The sequence below is a fragment of the Asterias amurensis genome, chromosome 9 (assembly GCF_032118995.1).
Source record: "Asterias amurensis chromosome 9, ASM3211899v1".
NCBI classification, from domain to species: domain Eukaryota; kingdom Metazoa; phylum Echinodermata; class Asteroidea; order Forcipulatida; family Asteriidae; genus Asterias; species Asterias amurensis.
The window spans coordinates 14,164,065-14,189,344 of record NC_092656.1 but is presented as its reverse complement, the minus strand read 5'-3'; the positions used below and the strand labels follow the sequence as shown (position 1 = coordinate 14,189,344).

The window sequence follows — 25,280 nt, the reverse complement described above, 5'->3', positions numbered from 1 at the left end:
TAAAATAATTTTGGTCTCATGAGACCAAAATTATTTTGTGACTTGTTTTACTCATTTCTCAAAAACTACACAACCTTAGTTAGTAATATTTGAAGGGAAGCTTTCCACTATCATTATCTTCAAACCCCGTAAGTTTAATCTAAATCTGTGGTCATTTTGAAAAAGTACACGAATCCTTTAAGAGAAGTGGACACTATTGGTAATTACATAAAATAATTATTAGCATAAAACCTTACTTGGCAACGAGTAATGTCGAGAGGTTGGTAGTATAAAACATTGTGAGAAACGGCTCCCTCTGAAGTAATGTAGTTTTCGAGCAAGAAGTAATTTTCCACGGATTTGATTTCGAGACCTCAGATTTAGAATTTGAGGTATCAAAATCAAGCATCTGAAAGCACACAACTTCGTGTGACAAGTGTGTTTTTTCTCTCATTATTATCTCGCAACTTCGACGACCGATTGAGCTCGAATTTTCACAGGTTTGTTATGTTATGCATATGTTGAGATACACCAACTGTGAAGACTTATCTTTGACAATTTTTCAATAGTGTTCAGTGTCTTTAAACAATGCAAGGTATGGGATCGACTACAACGTCTTCCGACCGCCGGCCGATGTTTGTATTGAACTGTAGTATAGGCAGGCCTAACCGTATACATCAAGTTTACATAAAAACAGATTAACGGAGACAACAACTGAATCTCGACATTTCACGTATTCCAAAGACACTGTCAGGTAATATGATTAACATGTTGCCAAAATACTACTTAATAATGATTAGTTTCATTCTGAAATATACAGCCACTATAATGATTAAGAGTTATTTCTCCATCTAATACATGGTCATGGTTGATGTAACAGTATTTGAAGACCCTTCAATTAATTGTTGCTATAAATATATTGCCAAAATTGAAATAAAAATGGAAAGAAGAATAAGCATGAATAAAAATGCAAACATAAATATTTGAACATACTTTATTTGTCTCCAAAAGAAATAAGCACAAGTTTTAAGGAATTGTTCATAGGTTGCTATAGGAAATATAATATACATGTTTACAATACTGGTACAACATGCCCGACATGACATTGTACAAAGCAAGGAGTTGCTTTTTATTTGTGCACATTCGGTAGGCATATCCGCAGCATTATAAAAATCATCAGTTCATGACTCAAAACTCCCAATCTTAAAACTAAACATAATAGTGCTCATGACTGTCATAACGAGATTTTAAAGAATAATCTGTTTATGGGTTCGAATCCAACCTAGATATATCTTATATGCGTCGTCAGAGTAAAACGTATTAAACTAATATAATTACTTCATTACGGAGCAAACAAACAAACTTGTCCGATTTACCGACGCAAGAATGTTATTAATTGGGTTTTTGTATTGTTATTTTATTGTCAATAACTCCATCGGGAGTTCTCTTCTGAACCAATGGCTACTTTCTATTCCATCAAGAACTAAAAACCCAACCACATGGAGCCAAACTGGCTACAGACAGTTAATTATTAAAATACAACATTAGGTAAAAAGGAGACAGTGAACAGTGTCTTAAAACCTCACTGTTCGCTTCGGAGGAATATAGCCAGAGATATTACCATAGCGAGCAGACACTGCCATTTATTGGCACACGAAACAGTCAAGGTACTAGAAAATTACAGGCAGCTAAGCGACCCCAACGTCCAGCCGTGGTATTTCATCAAACATCGACCAATCAAAAGTTTGGCCGAGGAGACATTTACAAACGGTAAGACCAGCCCTGTATTAATGTGCAAAGGGAAAAGTAAACGTCAATCGCGCCGGCGGGAAAAAGGGAGGAGGGGTTTAAAGCACTCGCAACCGTTCTCTGACGGTCTACACCCTAGGAGCAAATCACTCGGAAAGTAAACAGTTATTATGTGATGGATTTTTCATAAATCTAGTCAGCTTCTTGATTTTAGCGGGTGCAGTGTGTCGTGGTGCGCAGACGGCTCGGTGTGGTGACTGTGTAGAACAAGTTGACGGTAGATAGGAAGGTGTGAAGCAAGACACAGGGAAACATAGCGGCACCCAACTGGACATCATCTCACATCCTCACGGCAACTTCACGGTGTTCGTCCAAAGTGGAGATTCATCTCAAACATTCTTCAAAATGGACATGGAATCCGTCAGAATGGGACAGGATTTGTGCTCGGATATGTCTGAACAAGGTAAGTGACAATCATTTAGGGACAAGGTCGAATTATTCTCTTAAACATATATAATTTAAGGCGCTCTACTCGTGCTCGTTTCTAACAAAACTCCGGGCACACAATAATGATTTGAGCATTTTGTTTGAAACAGCAGCTCAAATGATTTGGTTTGTGTTACTTATTACAAGCATCCGAATTACTTCTGTCCCCTAATCCAATGACGAGCAATCAAAACAGGCTTTATTTATTTGTTTCGCTCATTATTTACAAACAATACCAAAATAATGGCATATTAATTTGCTACGTTGTTTAAATTATTTTTTGGGAAAACCACATAGCACTTTCGAGGTATTTGCAGTTGTTGTTTTATAAAATGGTATAACACTGATGTAGGGCAGTTACTACAGGTAAACGTAGACAAAAGCACTAAAGGTCAACATGTTTATATTACATTGGTTTAGTTAACATTGCTTTTGTTTTGAACCAAGTGTAATATCCTTATTTATTCGTTTGTTATTAATTGTTGGACCTAAAGTACAGTATACAAAACCTTACAATTAATAAAACATTTGCGGGTCAAGACAAAAGCAAAACAGAAACAAAGAAGAGAAGAAAAAAGAGAGAAAACAGATTGGCGCGTCAATGATTTTTTAGATGTTCCAAAAAGACAAAATACAGCAGTTGAGTATGAAAGATGAAAAGGACAAACCAGTGTGTGTTTTTCAATAGGAATTCACGAGTCTATTTTAACTCTGTTTGAACCCAGAACCACAGCCTTACAATACTGGTGTGTAATATATCACTGCAACTCCTTAGCACACTATGATCAGGGCACAAGACAAATGCTGTCATTGTCAATATATCCTTACATTTTCTCTTTAAATCTCCCCTTATATCAAACCGTCAAAGAGCAACTTTTTGTAAAACAATGTTTTTAAGTAATCCATGTTGTAAAACATGGTTCGAGCTAATATAAAACAGCTAAACTTACAAGTAAATGGTAATTTTCGGCAGAAACAACACCAAGAACTGACAGCATTGAAACTAATGTCTTCAATAATTTTAAACACGTTCTTTTCAACCCAAGTATAAAAGCGTCTCGTGTTTTCCCCGGTTCCAAAATTGTCTATAATATCGTTTTAAAGGGAAGGTACACCTTTGGTAATTATCAAAGACCAGTCTTCTCACTTGGTGTATCTCAACATACGCATAAAATAACAAGCCTCTGAAAGTTTGAGCTCAATAATTGGTCATCGGAGTTGCGAGAAAATGGTGACAGAAAAAAACACCCTTGTTGGACGAATTTCTTTGCTTTCAGATAAGAATAAAAGACTTCTAGCTAGAATTCTTTTATTATTTTAGTGAGAAATTACCTCTCTCTCTCAAAATCTATGCTACTTCAGAGCGAGCCGTTTCTCACATTGTTTTATACCATCAACAGCTCTCCAATGCTTGTCAGTTTTTAAGTGAATATTTGTTTTGAGTAATGACCAAACGTGTAACTTCCCTTTAAAAGGAATTTATATTAAGCGCATATTTTCACTAATCATACATTGTTTGTTACGCTTTGTAAAGATAGGTTTGCTTGCCATCGATAGAGTTTGAGAGTGATCCAGTCTAGCTATAAAGTTGGATGTTTTTTATTAATCATTAGCATTTCTTTCGTCAATTACGTACATTTTAGGTAAACAAATGTGTGTGAATCCGTGATTCGAGTTCATAACGATTTACATTAGAAGATTGTTGTCCACAGATTTTGGAATAATGTTGAATATTAAAATTGTACAACTTGTTAAGCTTGAAAGAAAAGTGAACAAATTTAATTGATCAAAATTAGTATAAGCTTAGTCATAAAATAAATCGTATAAACTTAAGTATAGATTCTGAAACTGTCAATCTTTTAAAATCGTCACAGTAAAAGCATTCATCTTTTACTTGTTTAAACTCACAACAATTTTTGAGATTTTGTTGGTTAATGGTTGATTGGATCCAAATAATATAGAAATGAAATGACGACTCGTCCATAACTCAATTCAGTCCTTGACAATATTCCTAGGTTGCTTTAGAACGATACATTATTATGATTCCATTCGCTGTGTATTGACTTCATGGGAGCAAGTCGCCTAAAGCAGTCTGCTTTTTATTGCAGGACGCTGAGCGACTTGTCAAACCAGTAGTGGTTTGACACACACGGCTGAATAAATGAAGGAGACAGTAAAAGTACAACAACACGTCATAGATAGTTGATGTTTGCAATAAATCAGGCACTGAACATTCTGCATAATCCCACTTTGATAAATTATACGGAAAATTAAGTTGATCAAATAAAATACTGGTTTCAATGTGTGGGGTTTACCATCGCCACAAAAAGGAACCAAACATGGCTAGTGTACCAGGTATGTTGTTCTTTGTCCCCATTATATTATTTTAAAACATCTATGGGGTAGTAATAGTCTCGGCTGAAGTTGTTAACAGTTTTCAAATTAAGAATAGCATTGGATAGGACCACGAATCGTTCTGGTAATTGTGTGTAAAAGTATCGTCAGACTAAACAGTTTAAAGGAACACGTTGCCTTGGATCGGTCGAGTTGGTCTTCGAAAAGCGTTTGTAACCGTTTTTTATAAAAATGCATATGGTTGGAAAGATGTTTACAAAGTATAATACAATGATCCACACAAGTTTTCCTCGAAATTACGTGGTTTTCCTTTTACCGTGCAAACTAACACGGTCGGCCATTTATGGGAGTCAAAAATTTGACTCCCATAAATGGCCGACCGTGTTAGTCGACAAGGTAAAGGGAAAACCGTGCCATTTAGAGGCATGTTTGTGTGGATCATTGTATTCTACTTTTACAACATCTTTCCAACCATATGCATTTTATAACAAACGGTTACAAACGCTTTTCAAAGACCAACTCGACCGATCCAAGGCAATGTATTCCTTTAAGGATTAGTTTGAAGGTTAAATAGAACACTGCAAGAAGACAAACTTGTGTTGATGAGAATGAATGATATACCTTGCATGACACTGATGGTTCATCATTGACCCATTTTCAGATTCGGTTTATTTATAATAAGGATTACTTTCTATCTTTGCAATCTATTAGAGCTATAAATATATTTAACTATGATCTACGTCAACAATGAATAACTGATTGTGCACAAATGCGACCATGACAGTTACAAATGGCACTTCTTAGCTGAAAGCGCCAACAAAAATCAAGGATTATTTAGAGCGGGTGTTGGGGGCTTTTGAAAATAGGTGTGACAAAGAAGCACGGCTGCCGTATGGTATACGCACCATTCCATCAGTCTAAAAACACCGCCAGACCAGAGCGTGGCTGAGGCCCGCTCCCCGAGCAATGCAGCTAAACTTAGGGCAGGTGCTAGCCAAGGAAACTCGGATCCGCGTACATGTCGGAACTCTCTTCCGTGTTGCATCCAAGCGAAAGCCGGCGGGCTAGCCCAGGAGAGCGGTGCGTAGCCCGAGGCTAGCAGGTCGTAGGAACAACCACGACGGTCCAGTCCATACTCCGGAATAGATTACCAGCTGCAAGTGGGAAAAGATCAAGCAACCCTTTTCACGCTGACTGATTTGTTTGCACTATACACGGACATGTCATCTGTCAATATTTTCTAAACACAAAATTTGTAAGAAAAAAATTGTCGGTTTATTACAATGGGACTTGGGGAGTACTTAACTTTATGATAGAAACTGTTTCTTTGAAGGTGACACGCACACACGGTGATATTAGGATAGTGCTCGGAAAAAAAATAGCAGATTTATTTGCGATTTATTACCACTTCTTTTAATATAGTCATATAGGCTCTTATCTCGAACAATAACATTACCCTGCTTATAACAATCACTCATACGCGATTTTCAGTATAAGTCTAAAACATGGATGCGAGTCAAGTCAAATATGAAGGGTAGTTCATTTTCATTTGAGTAGTTCTTAAACCACACCCTGGTAACGTAGAAATACCGTAATGAAAAAGTGAGGTAACAAGTTTTGTGCGTCTTGGAAATGATGTTGGACACATTTTCATTATTCATTGGGCTAGGTGTAATAGCAAGGAATAAAATAATTGTCAAGGTTTGTCGCGACAAACGTATACGACTTGGCATGACGAATAACATGATGTATGATGTTTTGAAGTCTATAAACAAATTTAAGGTTTCATATTTTGAAGAACAATTTATTAACTAGAGCCGGTTATAAAAACCAAGAATGACTGAAAAGTGAACCCTATAAACATTTAGCCGCAGAAGCATGACGAAACATGCCTAAATGAGCAGGATGCATGTGTCAACCCCAAACATCGGGAGAAATCATAAACAGAGGTTCTCTGCTCTTGCACAAGCCTTACCAAATCCAAGACACGGAAACAAAATCCCGTCTAAATAAAACAGCATATTAAGAAAATGGCGGCTAGATCAACCTAGCTTGGATTCCAACCCCTGACCTTTGAATACATGAGAGAGCGCATGGGACAGCTCAAAAACTCCTCTCGACTCGTTCCATCACTTTCATCTAGTGACTGTTTGGATGGGCTATACTCAGCACAATGCACTCAACCAAAGTGTACCTAAACTCCCGCCTTGAACATACGAATTCATAATTCGTTTTGACTAATTGCCCCTCGTCATAATTCATCACCACTAACAACCCAAAATTTCGCACAGCTAATCCTTGATCCTTCCACAAACCCAACTCAACCAACTGCAGCCTATTGTGTTTTTAAATTTCTGTCAATTGGTATGGACCAGAATCCTTGAATGGAAGTTTATACCAGATAGTCAATTGCTCTTTAAGTTTGTCTCGTTAAAGAGTAGTTTGTATTCCTTTTTTTTCTTTTTTTTTTCATATCGAAGATTCCAATATATTCTTACAGATTATAGAGACGTGGTAATTGGCTTAAAATACACTTGGCTCCTTTTGCTCATCATTAGTTAGAAGATAAATGTACCATTACACTTTAATTAGTTCAATGTTAAACAATTGGGAAGTTAATATAAAACGAAGATCACATAAATGATATACCACCTCATACAGTGACTCTTATTAAAGTGTAAGGAGTGTTGATGAAAGAGGCTGCACCGGCCGTCTTGTCGGTAAGTCAAAGTACACTTGATTCCACTTGTCTTCAGACAATTGTCAAAACTCTAATGCAGCATCTGACCAACTGCCCATCTGACTAAACGACTGTTGAGTTTGGAGAGCCTTGGGAGTGAACGAGATGGGCAAGCAGCGTATATGTGATTCCCTACATCGCCGATGATTCGAGCGAGTTACCGGCTCAGTTTAGCCCGCGGAAGGCAGGTGTCTTAGTTAAATGTGACAGTTCACATCGCATCAACTCCTGTGGCATCGCAGCTTCAAGTCAAACCGCGCCGCCCGCCGACGCGAAGACCAAGGATGATTAAAACCAGATAAATGCATCTGCCGCTGCTCCGTTATTTGCTTTGCTTTCTATCTGAATAAATCTCGATTTCCATAACTAAATGTTTCGGTTTTGATTTGGGAGGCCTCGGCTTGACGGTGCGATGTACGGCGAGTTAACTTTTCGCCTCCGGGACAAAGATGACGAACTGTGTGTATGCGGAGGCCGCTATTTGCCGGCGGTGCCGCGGTGCACGAAGAGTCGCAAGCGTCCTATTCCAATGCTGTGCTAGGATATTGCGAGTTCCGTTGTGATAATTGACCAAGAGCCACTAGCCATGGGCTCTACAACAGCTGTTTCACTTATTAATCCGATTACGCTACCATGTACGGGTAATCTTGCGGAAAGGCAGAAAACATCAAAATTTATTGGTCAGATATAATTTATCATATGTGATAAAACGACAAGTCTTTAAAACACGTGACGTGACAACCCTCACAGGCTGGTTTTAATACGTTGTGGAATGGCCCTAGGACGGCGGTTGGGACAATTTATTAAACCGATATTGTCCACATGGCCTGCGTGAAACACCTTGCCGTGTACAGGTAGTCTGCGCTGCTAAACTTCTTAATTTGCTAATATCGTTTAATTGACAATGTGCAACGCGTATAGACAAGACAATGAACAAGGTACACTGCAGGCAATGTTTAACTCTTATTGGCAATCGTTCTAGTAAATGTAATATACGGGATTTATATTTTTATCTAGGGAATTTATTAGTTTTAGTCTTGACGTTAACTGATTATAAAACCTTCCTATCATCCAGGGACGAATTATCGCTGAAATAAATTCAAAGTTGAGAAAACATCAGGAAGTCTAAAAATCTTTTCTTTTTAATTTTGATTGCCGCAATCCAAATAAACACGTGCAAAAACACCTGAGAAAATATAATACCTTTTTGGTTGTTTACCATGGTAACGTGGTCATTACAATATATAAGTTATTGGCAGGTTTGTTTCATTGATTGTTCGTTGTTGAAACTAGAGGATGTAATTGAAATTCCCTTCAACAAACCAACAATGTATGAGTAATATGATGTCAAGGTGTTCGTAATCTAAACATTGACAGTTAGCCTACCAAATGAGTCACGGCCGCACATTGCAATCACTCAACCACTGCTGCTTTTTGATAAAATTATTAAAAACGACTAGCAGGAATAATTAATAATAACCTTTTCAATGTGAATTTGTTCAATTAATGTAACGTTAATCAACCAGAAAGGATCGGTCGTATACGCGCACTGAAGTTGTATCGAAAGTTGTGATTTAATTTATGAGAGCAACTTCAGTTTGGATGAGGAAACATCAAATGTTGACAGTCTCTAACGGGACCGGTAAACATAGATTACGGTCTATGGTTTGTGTTAACTGTAGCATGTCGTCTGCCAGTGAAACAACCCGCTTGGTTGCAGGGTGGGCGGGCTAAACAGTCCTCATTTTGGGAACCTGAGCAAACATTGCAAGTTTCTTGGCGAGTCAGGCAAGCAGCGAGTCAAACTTGATGTGTTTGACAGCTCGAAGTCAGAAACACAACACAATTTTTGATGATTTCACAAAATAGTCGAATCTACACTGTTAAAATGTATGCTAAATAGTTTTGTTTTGTCTCATTTTGATTCTTCTTTCACTAAATGATCAAAACATAATTGGTAAGAAAAAAACCGTCCAAGGTCACAGAATTTATTAACAATTACAGGGTCTGATGATGATGATAATAGAAAACGTCCTTGAAATGTGTTTTATTTTTTCAAATGTTATTTTAGTCTGAAATGTAATTTCGATGTAAATAAATACAATTAATTTCCCGTTGGGAGTTTATCGCTCAGTGAGCGTTTTATTCATTTGTTTAATCGATGTCAAGCAAAATGTGTAATCGGTTTTCACCATTATTTTTCTCGTGACCCAGATGGCCGATCGATCTCAAACTTCGGGTTTGTCAGTTTATGTATGGTGGATTACATAAAGTGTTTTGTTAGCCAAAAACAATTATGTAATGTTCCTTTAAATATGGTTGTTTAAAATTACAAGAGAGTAGAGTGATTGAAACAAACTCGTATTAAATGTGTTCGTTCCCATGGCCCAGTTATCAGAATCAGACATTTTACTGAAAGGCCATGGACACTATTGGTAATTGTCAAAGACAAGCCTTTACAGTTGGTGTATCTCAACATATGCATAAAATAACAAACCGGTGTAAATTTGAGCTCAATCGGTCATCGAACTTGCATGATAATAATGAAAGAAAAAACACCCTTGTCACACGAAGTTGTGTGCGTTTAGATGGTTGATTTCGAGACCTCAAGTTCTAAATCTGAGGTCTCGAAATCAAATTCGTGGAAAATTACTTCTTTCTCGAAAACTATGGCACTTCAGAGGGAGCCGTTTCTCACAATGTTTTATATTATCAACCTCTCCCCATAACTCGCCACCAAGAAAGATTTTATGCTGATAATTATTTTGAGTAATTACCAATAGTGTCCACTGCCTTTAAATGGACAAACTTACCTTGTTGAAACTTAAAAACAAATTTCCTTTGTAGTGCCCTTTAGTACTGTTCATAGTTTGCCTTTATAACTTTGGAATAAACAATTTAATTTGTAAATTTTGAAACCTCTGAAATAAGCTGTGAATGAGCTTCTATTAAGCATTAAAAAGAAGTTTGCATTTTCTTGCCAATTAAATCAATTATTGATTAAACGGCAAGAAGCTCACTGCAAAAACATCTTGACAGCAACTACCACAGGAAAGAAATCTTATAATGTTGTCGTCCACCCCTTCCCCAAAGTGCATTACACTCTAGCATTCCATGTTAAAATGTTCCAATTAGTTCGTTTCAATTCATTACTCTTGTCCCGTTTAAACAGATAGTCAATAAATTGGCCAAACCCCGACCCTAACTTTTCCTCGTGTAAAAACAGATGTTTGCATACGTTAGTCACCTCAGCTGGCATCGACCGGGTAGCTACCATATTTATACGTGGTTCCTCTACATGCAAACCATTTGATGGGAAACAATGATGTCTCATTTAGGCGAACAAGATGGGTAAACAACATGATGAATGGGGGAATAACACTGTTTGTGAGTGGTGTCATTGTTCAAATGTTTACACTCGAATTTGTTTTAATTTTGGTGGAATGATAGGCAAGTTAAGAGATCGATTCTGCGGAACGTATGGTTTCAGTCACACGCTACTAATCAAAGATTACAAAATTCTCCCAATCTTAGAAATTTAATGAAAGAATAAGGAACGGTTTGTGGATGAGTAATTATTGGGTGTGTATATTTTGAGGTAGTCGTGCCGGTTTGTTCGAGAATTTGATTAAATTACATTGATTTTTATGACCAATATTCTTGTGTGATAAAGCAAACTCAAAGCTGTCGAAGCTCTGAAGACAATCAATTTGAAGGTGCGACTGATATTGAAGTTAAGTTGTGATCATAATTACCCTAAAGTGTTGATAATCATTACTTTGTGTCACTTCAAGCGAGATTCGTCTAATCACAGAACGGATTTGAAAACATTATATTATAAAGGCCTCAGTCAAACGGTTTGAAATCAAAATGTTAATTTAAATCAACAGAAAATTGCTGGGTGAGGGACGCGGATTTTTATATTTGCAATTACCATGTCTGTCTGGCTCGGATGAAGAAGACACAAGTCTTACTTTTCAAACGTTTATCAAATAATAAACCACAAGGGAAACTGACTGGGTACATTTTTAAATGATTTTTTAGGATTGAACAAAGAAAAATTGACTAGAGCGGGATTTGAACCAACGACCTCCGGTTTAACGTGCCGGCGCTCTACCAACTGAGCTATCTAGCCCTATGTTGCTGGTCTCCCAATTTTGTCAATATCTTTGTTCGGGGGTGCCTGTCAGAAGCCATTAAACCGCAAACTGCCGTGTAGCCAGGGATCACACCCGGGTAACGATACAACCTGGGAAGCGGCAGACAGGGGATCACCTTAAGGGGATGCGACTTTTTATATCAGATATCAAATAATAAACCACAAGGGAAACCGGAGGTCGTTGGTTCAAATCCCGCTCTAGTCAATTTTTCTTTGTTCAAACCTAAAAAATCATTTAAAAATGTACCCAGTCAGTTTCCCTTGTGGTTTATTATTTGATATCTGATATAAAAAGTCGCATCCCCTTAAGGTGATCCCCTGTCTGCCGCTTCCCAGGTTGTATCGTTACCCGGGTGTGATCCCTGGCCACACGGCAGTTTGCGGTTTAATGGCTTCTGACAGGCACCCCCGAACAAAGGTATTGACAAAATTGGGAGACCACCAACATAGGGCTAGATAGCTCAGTTGGTAGAGCGCCGGCACGTTAAACCGGAGGTCGTTGGTTCAAACCCGCTCTAGTCAATGTTTCTTTGTTCAATCCTAAAAAATCATTTTTCAAACGTTTATTAGATTTCTTCGTTTATTTTGTAACTATTATAATTTGTTTAGATTCCTAAAATGTTTGATGGCGCTTTCAATTCAATTCAAGAAATTAGATGCATTTGGAAACTGACAGTGATTGTCACTCATCTACATAAACAAAATAACAACGATTCAAAAATTCAGGCTATTGTCCGGTGCGACTGGTTTTTAAATTGTGAATCCAATCATCAATTGGACTGTTTCTTATCTTAAAGGACACAAATCGGGCTGTTGATCCCTCATAACAGATTTCTTATAATGCTATCAGTTTTTCCTCTTTCACATGATCCGACAATATGTTGTTTTATTATTTGTGTACTGACTCCTGGTTTCTTCACACTCCCCAGTTCATAAGCGTGTTGCTCCGGGTTTGGCATGCCGTGTCTGCGGTGATATTTCCTCGGGCAAACATTACGGAATCTACGCTTGCAACGGTTGCAGTGGATTCTTCAAGAGAAGTGTTCGTCGAAAACTCATATACAGGTGGGTGCATTATGATTCGACACATAAAGGAGTATGGATGGAAGTATCCATAAAAGACATCCTTAATGAACAGAACAATATTTTATAAAAACAATTGAAAGACAAAAGTGTGCTCAGAATTTCAGAGATTCATCTCTCTCTATCCCTAAAAGGTTGGCCAAAAAAGGTAGGGATAAAAAGCTGTGGAGAATATATCGATCCAATAATATTAAACGACTATGGAATAGCGCTATTTAACTTTTAATACGTTTCCGTAATTTTGTTTGGGTGGTGCCGAGTTCCCTCCCGTGCCGTGGCTGACGAGACGGGCCAATTTTCCAATCAAGACGCGAAGAGAGAACAAACAATTCATTAGGAGTATTATCCAAACATCAAAGACACACAGATCGTGCGACACTGTGCCATTATAAGCGAGCAATTATTTAACCAGCGTGATATGACACAGGAAGCGAACCTTTGTAACAGGGGAGAATAAAAGAGTTTAATTAATAGCATGGGGGATAGAGCAATGTCGACGTACAAGGTCATACTGCGCAATGTCGTGCTGTGTTGCTCTATTCAAAGAGAGATTGCTAACGTTATGAAGAGGGGCTAAGCCCAACACAGTTCAATAGTCTACTGTAATAAGATCTATATTATTATTATGGTTTGTCGCTTAACCAATCAGTCAGGAATGTGGGGGATCCATGATTGAACCTATAACCTACTCTTTTCTTGCATTCATAACCTCCGCCTCCACACATTAGAAGATATCATTTTCCCAGCGGGAGGCACACTCTGAATCAGGAAAAAACGCAATCGTTAGACAAACAGATAGGAAATACCATTCAGTAGAACTCAAACAAAGTTCACTTTTAATTGTAATGGGTATTACGAAAGGTATAAATGAAAATAATGAAAATTTGAAAATTATATCAGGCACACTTTATTAAGCACTGCGTCTCAATGATTATAAGAGGTTTCAGAGGTGGTCTGAAAACAATGAAGCCATATCAAAGTACACCGGTTTTTTTTTTTTTTTTTGCTGTGCTCATTCTCTCATTCTGTTACCTTTTACCCAAGATTGTGTTCACAAATTTTGCCAAACAGGAAACAAAACATTCGAACTATAGCAAAAATAGAAAATGCAAATCAAAACATTGATAAAAGAATAAATGAAAAAAAAAAAGGTTAAGAAAAAAAAAACCCAAAACCCATAAAGAAACTGAAAAAAAACAGCACTGCTTGTAATTTTAAAACTTAACATGCACGTAGTTTGGTTTGGTTAACACATACTGTATATCACGACTAACAAAAATAACAGTTGTCGCAGAAATGAGAAGAATTCATCAAATGGCAAAGATTGGATTAAGTCTTTGTTTTCTTTTTCCCGGAAAATTGCATGAATGTATTATTATTATCATTTTTTTACTCGAATATAATGCGCAAAGCTAAAAAAAAAGCTGAGCTTGCATGATGGTTCCATGACTATTTTGTGTGTAAACATTTTCGCTCTCAGCATCGATCATAATGATCAAAACAATTACACAAACAAACAACAAACAAATAATTAAATAAATAATTAATAGAAACATGAATTAGACAGCTTTATACTATAACGCTTGGAATGTCTTAAGTAGGGAAGAAGTGAACCAAATACAACCTTTAAATTGAACACACAAGAGCAAATTTTGAAGAGATGAACAAAACTTAGCATTTTGGGAATTTATAGTTTTATGTACAATTTGTTTAGTAATTTTTATTATCAGCAATTTGTGTGTGCGTTTTTCCAAGTCTTTTCATCTTTCGGTAGTTTATCCGCTGAACTAACCAGAACTAAAATTTTCTATAGAACACATGTTGGCTAAACACAAGGTATTTATGCATATCAATCAACACCAATCAATAAAAAGCACTTATGACTTGCAATGTGAATTCCGGTTTAGCATTCACTTCACATCACAAATCCATAAAGTAAACTTGAAGGTTGGTGGACAGACACCTCCGCATTTCCCAAAGAGGCGTTCACATTTTAACGCCTGAAGTCTTAAAGCCGCATCTTAGATACTCAGCCTTGTAAGATTGAGGTGTGAGAGGTTAGTCATGCTGATACTGCTGCGCCTACGAGGAGGAAAGTCACTCAATCATAAAGTTATCTGAGAGGAAGACGTGTGTACTTTGAATACAACACAATCCATAAACAAAGTATGATTTGAGATGACCTATATACTAACTTAATTCAATAACGACAAGATTTAGTTTGCGAAGATTTTACTTTATGGTTTATGAAACAACTTTTCCGGCAGTGTGAATCAAGGTTATGCTATGGAATATGAGAGTTATAGGTTTCTCCAGCAAACATAATAGCCTCGTATATAGGGCTTGCAAGGTTATATTTTGTAAAGGATTATGAATATGTTGCTCAGCAAAAGTGAGATTCCGATCCCACTCAGTGATTGTGAGACCCTAATCCTATTCAGTGATATAGTGAGATCCCAATCCACTCGGTTAAAGTGAGATTCCAATCTAACTCGGAGATCCCAATCCCACACGAGATCAACCTTTACTCAGTGACAATGAAATCACAACTTACTCAGTATCAGTGGAGATCACAACTTACTCAGTATCAGTGGAGATCACAACTTACTCAGTGACAGTGAGATCACAACTTACTCAGTGACAGTGAGATCACAACTTACTCAGTAACAGTGAGATCACAACTTACTCAGTGACATTGAGTTTACAACTTACTCAGTGACAGTGAGATCACAACTTACTCAGTGAAAGTGAAGACACAACTTACTCAGTGACAGTGAGATCACAACTTACTCAGTGACAGTGAGATCACAACTTACTCAGTGACAGTGAGATCATAACTTACACAGTGACAGTGAGATCATAACTTACTCAGTGACAATGAAATCACAACTTACTCAGTGACATTGAGATCACAACTTACTCAGTGACACTGAGATCACAACTTACTCAGTGACAGTGAGATCACAACTTACTAAGTGACAGTGAGATCACAACTTACTTAGTGACAGTGAGATCACAACTTACTCAGTGACAGTGAGATCACAACTTACTCAGTATCAGTGGAGATCACAACTTACTCAGTGACACTGAGATCACAACTTACTCAGTGAAAGTAGGTAACAACTTACTCAGTGACACTGAGATCACAACTTACTCAGTGACAGTGGGATCACAACTTACTCAGTGACAAGGAAATCACAACTTACTCAGTGACAGTGAGATCACAACTTACTCAGTGACAGTGAGATCATAACTTACTCAGTGACAGTGAGATCATAACTTACTCAGTGACAATGAAATCACAACTTACTCAGTGACATTGAGATCACAACTTACTCAGTGACACTGAGATCACAACTTACTCAGTGACAGTGAGATCACAACTTACTCAGTGACAGTGAGATCACAACTTACTCAGTGACACTGAGTTCACAACTTACTCAGTGACAGTGAGATCACAACTTACTCAGTGACAGTGAGATCACAACTTACTCAGTGACAAGAGATCACGACTTACTCGGTGACAGTGAGATCACAACTTACTCAGTGAAAGTGAGATCACAACTTACTCAGTGACAGTGAGATCACAACTTACTCAGTGACAGTGAGATCCCAACTTACTCAGTGACAGTGACTTCACAACTTACTCAGTAACAGTGGGATCACAACTTACTCAGTGACAGTGAGATCACAACTTACTCAGTAACAGTGAGATCTCAACTTACTCAGTGACAGTGAGATCAGAACTTACTCAGTGACAGTGAGACCACAACTTACTCAGTGACATTGAGATCACAACTTACTCAGTGACATTGAGATCACAACTTACCCAGTGACAGTGAGATCACAACTTACTCAGTGCCAGTGAGATCACAAGTTACTCAGTGACAGTGATGAGACCACAGTGTATTTAAGTGACAGTGGAGCAGTCCAAATTAGTGATCGTAATTTTGATGTCATTTTCATAAAGAGTTGGATTGTGTATAACAAGAAGAAAACAAGAAGAAAATAATGCAATTTTTCCGTACATACATTTTTTAAACCAGCTCTGGGAATTTGGTTAAAGAATATAAAATGATGGTGCTAAATTGAAGGTTTTGACAAAAGAAACCTTAAAAGTTCACCTTAAACTTGAAAGAATGTTTGAACAGCATCAATTTGCACATCATTATAAATTTCCTGTCCCAGAGTCACTGACCAAGTAATAAGAACTTAAAGTCAATTACCGAAACACAATTTTGGAAGAGTCGAAGTCTGTGTCATCGAATTAAAGTTGTGATAATCTGTTTTGTTGTACAGGTGTCAGGCCGGTACGGGGATGTGTGTGGTCGACAAGGCGCATCGTAATCAATGCCAGGCCTGCCGCTTGAAAAAATGCTTGGAGACGGGCATGAATAAAGATGGTGAGTCGGGGAATAACATCGCCAGTTATAGGTCAGATTAGTCAACGTAAAATATATAAAGTTGTAAAAAGCTTTTTTATGGAATTAGTGATGTGCGGTTTATTCGTAACTTGATGTTGGACTGTCGAACATGGTTTACGTCTAACGCGTACTTGCATGACGGAAATATTCAAAGATATTATGTTTGCAATGTGTTACCGATATGCACGTAATATATAGAGGTGTAAGTTGGCTCTCGTGGGTAAAACAATGACACTACTACACAATGGAAGTGTAAATTACTGTCCGGTTTGTAAATTTAATATTGAACTGTCTGATGTAAACACGGCTCACTTGCAATTGTTTTTCATAATTACAAAATTAAATGTTATATGTAGTTGAAACGTTGCTCGATATTAAGATAAAAAATTACGTTGGTTACAACTTCGAGCAAAACGCAGTCATTGTATCAAATGCCATAGATAAATCCATGCAAAAATGTCGAAAATGTCGAAAAACAAAATCAATTAATCTGATAAGGCAATCACTTAGAAAAGGAATGTTTTGTTTGCATCAAAATGCAGTTTCGCACATTCAACAGTTTGAACTTGCGTAAGGATTGTCAAATTACAGGTTTTTTTCATCCAATGTTCTTTTTCACATTCAGCAATTGTTGTTGTATGCCCTCGTTACTTCATCGGTTTTTCATGTTTGTTTTGGCAATAAATGGTTTTACTGAGATGTTTAAAATCCACTCTCAAAAAATAAAAGAGGGGAAGAGGAAAAGGGGTACGTTCGGAAATCTCTGGAAACGGCGGGTCTGATATGTATTAGCGTCGACAAGACTGCACAGAAAGACATGGACAATTACTTGGCACAAAATTGTACGTATAATTTGAATAAATAAAGGTGTAGACAGATTATATTAAAAACCTGATCAAATCTTTCTCACTACAAGTACATGCCGTTAGAATTTTAATCTTATCAAAGACCATCTTCAAATCAAACCCCAAGAACATCCGACGCAATGAAACGTGTCCTGATAAGGGGCCAGCTAGTTGTCGTATTTTAAATGACCCAATATTTAGAGAGTCGCAAGAGCGCTGTTGTCACATTACGTACGAATCACGTATTCGATGGCGGGAAATTGTTGGTGTTAGAGCGGCCGGTAGTGGGTCTCGTGTTTGCCGACCGCCGTGTACGGCAACAACACGGGGCCGCGTAGAACGAAGACCGAAAAAAGCTGTCAGCCTGTGCCGTCATCTCGGCCCTCTCAAATTGAATTATTGGCGGTGAGAAAGCACGAGCCTGTCAGTGGGATCTTGAGAATAATAATGGCAATGATGACGATAATAAAAAAGAGCAGATATATGGAGAGTTTTTTGTTATGGAATGCCGCGACACCGTTGGGGCGACAAGAGTAACTTGAGCCGCAAGTTGATATCGAGCGGAGATCCTTCGCTCGCGCCCTGACGGCTGGACCCAACTCAAATTTGATAGTCCCCACCCCTTGCACTAATTCAATAAGGTGCATTTTATGTTATTTTCCCATTGCCCGTGACTTGGGTGTTTGAACAGCAGGCTTGCTACTTCGTGCTTGCTAGATTGCTTTCTAGCGAAGAGGCACATTGGTGATTTAATAGAGTGTGATGGAATAACTGAGCGTGAATGATGTATGGCCGACATGTTTAAGGCAAAAGACTGAGTTTAGAAATCACTGTGATAGGTGCAAACACAATATGGACAAACATCATCGTCTTCTTTAAATCTGCATACTTACGCCCAAATTTACTTCCCAAACTTTTTCAAAATTCAACATGATTTGGTATGTCCTGTAGAAGTCCCTTGAAGTTGATACGTATTGGAGCGCAACTCATGGTTTTGGTAACAGCACGACGATAAGCAAATCAGACTTTAAAGGCAGTGGACACTATTGGTTATTACTCAAAATAATTATTGGCATAAAACCTTTCTTAGTGACGAGTAATGGGGAGAGGTTAATGGTATAAAACATTGTGAGAAACGGCTCCCTCTGAAGTGCCATAGTTTTCGAGGAAGAAGTAATTTTCCACGAATTTGATTTCGAGACCTCAGATTTAGAACTTGAGGTCTCGAAATCAACCATCTAAACGCACACAACTTTGTGTGACAAGGGTGTTTTTTCTTTCATTATTATCTCGCAACTTCGACCACCGATTGAGCTCAAGTTTTCACAGGTTTGTTATTTGTTTGCAAATGTTGAGATACACAAAGGGAGAAGACTGGTCCTCGACAATTACCACTAGTGTCCACTGCCTTTAAAAGCAAACACCGGTAGGCCTACGTTGAATTGATTGTCGTTACGGCGGCACATTTCAACAGTTAAAGATACCGCAAGGTTTCAAACCGGCTGGTCCTGCACTGAGAGTTTTTCGAGAAGTGTTCAATTCATGCATTTTACACCCCCTTCATTTTCCCATCTTGCAATCGTTTGATTTTCCCCTTTGGTGGTTTAATTTTCAGTTGGTGCATGGCATGAATGAAATGAAATGGCACCATCCATTGCCTGATTCGACTCCATTTGAATCTCAACATCGATCCAATTTTCAAGTTTGAAGTTTTATGTCATACTTAAAGATGGCCGGTTAGTGACGGAAAATCAACAAAACTAATTGTAACATAGGCTGAATAATTCGATATTTTACAGTTTCAAAAATTCGATAACTTGCCGTTCTGAAAGTTCTGATGCTGAACCAACAGTCTGGTACTTAAACCTCGGGCATACAGTGGTTATACACACCAAGACTGGACTCGTTGAAGAACTAACTAAATTGAGAGGTGATGGAAAATGTGGACCATCATTGATCCAAGAGCCGGGAAAATATCGCCTTTCCTCTAACCAGTTTGCACGTTGATTATCTGAACGCTAATGTCTTGATTCCCCGGACAAGGCGGAGACACGGCTTGGAATTAGCCAGAGTGGCGAGAGGCAGGACCCAACCATCAATTCGATTACTCCACAATTTACGAGATGGCATTTTGCTGTTTCTACTCGCGCTAGCGTGAAATTGATACCAATTTGTTAACTGGTTCGCAGCAGAATCGTGTAGCCGCCGGACTGTGTGCCGTTTTAAACTACGTCAAAAGTCATTTCTGGCAGTTTGTTTAAACAGTATCGACTGACATCGGAGCCCGTCAAGCCTCCCAGAGATTCTCAATTTGGTCAGACATTGCTTCATTTTATCACGAGTGGATGAGAGTCGGTTAAGATTGTGCGGCTAGAAAAAAATAGTAACGATGGCAAGTTACCTCCAAGGCATTGAGCAAGGCGGGCACGGTGATGTGAACAATCTGCAAAACAATTTCGGGGAAGATGCAGCAGTAATCAGTAAAAATAATAACCCATACTCTATAACGTTGTATTATCGTATCCAACAGCATGAATATCAATTCAGGGAAAGTTATGTGATGTTAAAGTGAGTCGTTGCCCTGTCGGTTGCTCCATTAATTGATTGGTTTTAACCGCTTCACAGCTGAGATATATGCTCAGATGTATTGTAATTGCAAAGGGATATGAATATTAACTAACCATTTAAAACCAAGACAGCATTTAAAACCACAGAAATGATTCGGAAACCTGTTTTTGTTATTTCTCAAGCAGCTGTTCAGAATGAGAGACAACCACGTAACACTGCCCAGATAAGAATGGACTGCGTTCCTTCAGTGACTGCCGTGGATCATCATGATTTCGACGGCAGTCCAGTGAGCATGATGCGCGGTGAGCAAGCCACGTCCACGGTACCGACCATGCATCGTTCGGTCACACCTACCATCAATCATCGCTTCATGGCTAGTCTAATGACGGCTGAGACGTGTGCTAAACTTGAACCTGAAGATGGTACATACAAACTGTCCATTCTCTGTTGTTAATTTATTTGTGACGTTTCTCAACCCATTGGCTAATGAGTGCTTCCATGTGTCCTAGTGTATATCAGTAATATAATGGCCAAGATATGCTATGTCATTAAAATACATGATTACATACAGAAAGAAAAAAAAATCAACCAGCAATCCAAAATGTTTTGTTTTGCTGAAGAATTTTGTTTTATGATATAAAAGTACAGATCAGGAGTATTCTAACTGGCTGTTTTATTACGCTCATCATCCTTAAGGCGGATTCATTGACAAAAGACCGGCAATTCAACACAAAATGAGCAATAAAGACCCCCGGCTCTGTAAGTTTCATGTCAACGAGTAAAGACCCGTCTTCTGTTTTTCAGCGGGAATACATTACCCTTCATTACCAGACAACAAAACATTAATTTCCAAGCCCGTTCAATTACTTCAGCATGAATAGGAACTTGGGAGAAAATCATAAATAAGTAAAGGTTTGGATGCATGCGATATTAAAATATGGACACGCCATGCCTAGCTTCGACAGCTCATACGCCCCAAGCATTTATGACAAAAGTTTGACTCCTTAGTCATGTTTGTTATTCTTCTTCTTATTCAGCGTTACATGAAAATGTTGACATAGATGTGACTGGAGGAATGGACAGTGAGACAGAGGAGCATCTTCGCCATCGCACTGGACAACAACCGGCAAGCTCACCCCGGGAACTCTCACTCTACCCGGGGGCTCAAGAGAACATTTACGAGTCATCAGCCAGGCTTCTCTTCATGGCAGTCAAGTGGGCTAAAAATCTACCGTCGTTCTCTAATCTTCCGTTTCGAGATCAGGTAAATTGCCATTTTAAGGATTAAAGCAGTTGGTGGGGAACACACTTTGTAATTCTGTGAAGCATCGTGAGCTTGTTGTGAGTGCGAAGTGGTTGATCCGCACTAACCTAAGAATCAACACCTTCTCATTATGGCCATTAATTTTTTTATATTTTTTATTCAAGCTTATTTTAGCTCAAATGATGCTAACTACAATGTCTCTAGTAATTGGCGTAAATTATTTGTCAAAAGTATAACAACTAAAAAGTGTACACATTTTCTTTGTAATAAAGTCCGAGAATGTTCCCTTTTCATTTGTTGGTCCTTTTTACTTTGACTTAGACAGTAAGTGTCAGTGGGGGGGGGGGGGGGGGGGGGGGGACACGTGTCTGACCCTAATTGATGTGCGTGCCCCCGGGTGCCCCAATTTGAAATAATGGATTTTGGGGATTGGATATTTCCAGAGTAATGCATGCCATTTAGTTATCGCATTGAATGATGTTGAAAATAGCTGTAGTGTTGACTGAACTCTTCTTATTTGGAATGTAAAAACTTAACAAGGGCTACCTGTGTTGAGTGTGTGTTGTTCTTTCAAAGTATGCATCTTGTGACACAAAAGGTACATATTTCAATGATTTTACCTCAAATCTGAACTCAGGGCCCAATTTCATAGAGCTGCTTAAGCACTAAATTCTGCTTAAGCAAAATATTCCTTGCTTAGTAAAATCAGATTATCGGCCAAGACCCCACTCAATTGTTATGCTAAGTAAACAACAGCTAAATACCAGTCTCAAGCAATGTACATGGCATGAAATTTTGGCCAGTAACATGTGTAAAATAAGCCAGCTATTTTCGTGCTTAAGCAATTTTTTTGCTTAAGCAGCTCTATGAAACTGGCCCCTGGAGATAGCAGTATAGCCTACTGTTACAGAAACTAATTTACATTTTCTATTTCACCAGGTTATTCTTCTTGAGGAGGCATGGAGTGAGTTGTTTGTACTCTGTGCCATTCAATGGTCGATGCCTCTTGAATCATGCCCAATTCTTTCCCTCTCGGAACACGCCCATGAAGTGGGTGCTACGTCACCAGACACCAAAGCCGTCGCCATGTTGTCCGACATCAGAGTCCTTCGTGAGGTGATGGCACGCTTTAAATCATTCTCAGTAGATGCAGCTGAGTTTGCTTGTATGAAAGCCATTGTCTTATTTAAACCAGGTAAGCTCTCAAATGAAGTTTCCAAATAAAACAAGCATTATTGTTTTCTCAACCACTTGGTCAATTGAACCAAAATCCAAAGAAAGACCCAATTATAAACCCGTATTCTCAAGTTTGACCCCGTTATTTAATAGCTTAACCCATTTAGCACTCATCCCAAATTCAATACAAATGCATTACAATGAAACTCTTCATGGACTTTCTGAGAGGGGTTTGAGTTTCGTGTCAACTTTGTGTTCGTTTTTGAAACTTTCATCCGCATTCCTCTTCCTTAACTTAACGCCTATTGTCTTTAACGAATGAATAATAATTGACCTTTTACTTTCTAGACACAAGGGGCCTGAAGGATCCAATTCAAGTAGAGAGTTTGCAGGATCAAGCTCAGGTCATGTTGGGTCAGCACGTTAGAAGTCAACAGCCAACCCATCCAAGCAGGTAATGATTAGATCAAATCGCTCTCTTTTCATTTCTAATTAGGATACTTTATTAGCTGAGAAGATTCCAAAACTTATTCTTACTGAACGAGTGTTATCGAGTCACTATGTTGGTAACACGCACTCCTAGGTAATTGCCACAATTAGTCAGACATGTAGAAACCAATACATCTGAGAAGAATAGACTTCCTGATTTCGCATTTCCTGAATGTCTTAAATAAATCAAAAGAATTGCCTATTAGTTCTTCATTCAGAACTGCCTTAAAAGATTTTCATAACCATTGTGGTTTACAAAATGTGTAAATAAATTAAACCGTACCATTGTGTTTATGCTGCACGCATAATAGTTCACTCGATTGCGCACTCTCTAACTATAAAACAAGAACCAGATTAATATTGCCCTCTCAGCCTCGGTTTGGTTTAATATTGACTTGATGGAACAAACACAAGATGGCTGCACTGTGATTATAGTACTATTCTATAGAGGTCTTAGTGACTACAGATCACACCTGGGCCCGATTTCATAGAGCTGCTTAAGCACGAAAGGTAGCTAAGCCCAACAAAACTAGTGCTTACCAGAATAAGGTAACCAGCTAAACTACAATGTCAAGAGTATAATTTGAGACTGGTATCCTGCTAATTTCTGCTAAGCAAAAGATGTCTGCTTAAGCAATAATGTCTGCTTAAGCCGCTCTATGAAATTGGGCCCAGAGCTAAAACTTAAGTGCCAATGCTCATTATTCACCCATTTTCCCGCCAGATTTGGTCGTCTGCTTCTGCTCCTGCCCTCATTGCGGTTAATCTCATCTGAAAAAATTGAGCGCATTTTCTTCCGTTGTACCATCGGTAACACACCCATGGAGAGACTGTTGTGTGACATGTTCAAGAATTAAGGAAGCGAGCAGCTGAATAAGGCAGTGATTTAACAATGACACTATGAGGCAAATAGGGTGCAGGAAACTGCCATCAAACTGCAAAGGAAACAATGAATAACGATGATTATGTCAAAAGGGCACATCCATCTTTCTAAACCGTTTGAGGTTAATTCTAATTTGTTTAGCATTGATGATTTGTGACTTCAGTGTCATAATGTAAGACTTTCAATCCATTCACATGACATCACAATTCTCGTATATGTCTTTATTTATTGCCAAGAGATCACTTTGTAACAGACCGCAAACTTCGCATTTCCAACACTGTTTTTCCATTGGTGAAAGTAACTTCTTGTAAGACTTATGATATACAACTTATATGCGTGTTTGGGAGAAAATCACAGATGATCATCTTATATCTAAGTTGTTATAATCATGTTTTAAGTAATGGGAACGCCAAACGACAAATTGACAATAAAAATGTCCTTCTTTTTAAATGATTAAACTTGAAGGTAACCATACCATTTTCGAGGTTGGCTCAAATTTAAGTAAACTACTCACCAAATAGATGAGCTATAACTAATGCTTAGCACAAACATTGCCATGTAACGGAATGACCATACAATATCTTGAAATCATCTCTTTGAAATTTAGAAGGAAAAAATCAAACTAAGTAGATTAATATTATCTGTTCACTTAGTTTCTGTGATCACAGTAAACACAATAAGCATTAAATCTTATATTATTATAAATCTTGAAACCAGTAGTCTATATTTATTTCCTTGAAATAACTCGTAATGTGATTTATTGGCGAAAAGGAATATTTAAGTATTCAACTAAGACTTTGCCAGTGTTTTGTACATAATTAGATTATAGTACATATTATTGGGAAAAGGGTCGAGTTGTCTTGTGGATAGAAAGATCTTATTACTTTTTGAAAAAAAAAACCGTAATACTTATGTGCAATATTTATCTTGATTTTGTCTTTAAAGCAAGTGGTTCCAAAACACGTTTTTATTCTACCACCCATTGCAATCTGCATGATAAATGCACACAGTTTAACTGAGTAGGCTTATGGAGTTAAAGTATTTTGTCAATAAATTAATTATTTATTTTAAGTGTTTTAG

General features: G+C 38.0%; 1 protein-coding gene across 2 annotated transcripts; it reads left to right on the top strand.

The window, feature by feature from the left end:
• Positions 1-1,978: 1,978 nt before the first annotated feature.
• On the top strand, positions 1,979-25,280 carry LOC139941899 (photoreceptor-specific nuclear receptor-like). Of its 2 annotated transcripts, none has more exons than XM_071938546.1 (8): positions 1,979-2,191; positions 12,398-12,533; positions 16,851-16,954; positions 20,574-20,810; positions 21,426-21,652; positions 22,592-22,847; positions 23,177-23,282; positions 24,042-25,280. In XM_071938546.1, the coding sequence occupies exons 1-8, from the start codon at positions 2,134-2,136 to the stop codon at positions 24,172-24,174; spliced, it is 1,257 nt and encodes a 418-aa protein (XP_071794647.1). In that variant the 5' UTR covers positions 1,979-2,133; the 3' UTR covers positions 24,175-25,280. The 2 variants fall into 2 exon arrangements, with proteins under 2 accessions (XP_071794647.1, XP_071794646.1); XM_071938545.1 differs by having other exon boundaries at positions 20,571-20,810.

Bases quoted from the DNA above. Each gene is read 5' to 3' on its own strand.
- LOC139941899 (XM_071938545.1), top strand. From the start codon at position 2,134: ATGGACATGGAATCCGTCAGAATGGGACAGGATTTGTGCTCGGATATG. The intron at 16,955-20,570 runs GTGAGTCGGGGA...TTATTTCTCAAG, and splicing joins GACGGGCATGAATAAAGATG to CAGCTGTTCAGAATGAGAGA. The intron at 21,653-22,591 runs GTAAATTGCCAT...CTATTTCACCAG, and splicing joins ATCTTCCGTTTCGAGATCAG to GTTATTCTTCTTGAGGAGGC.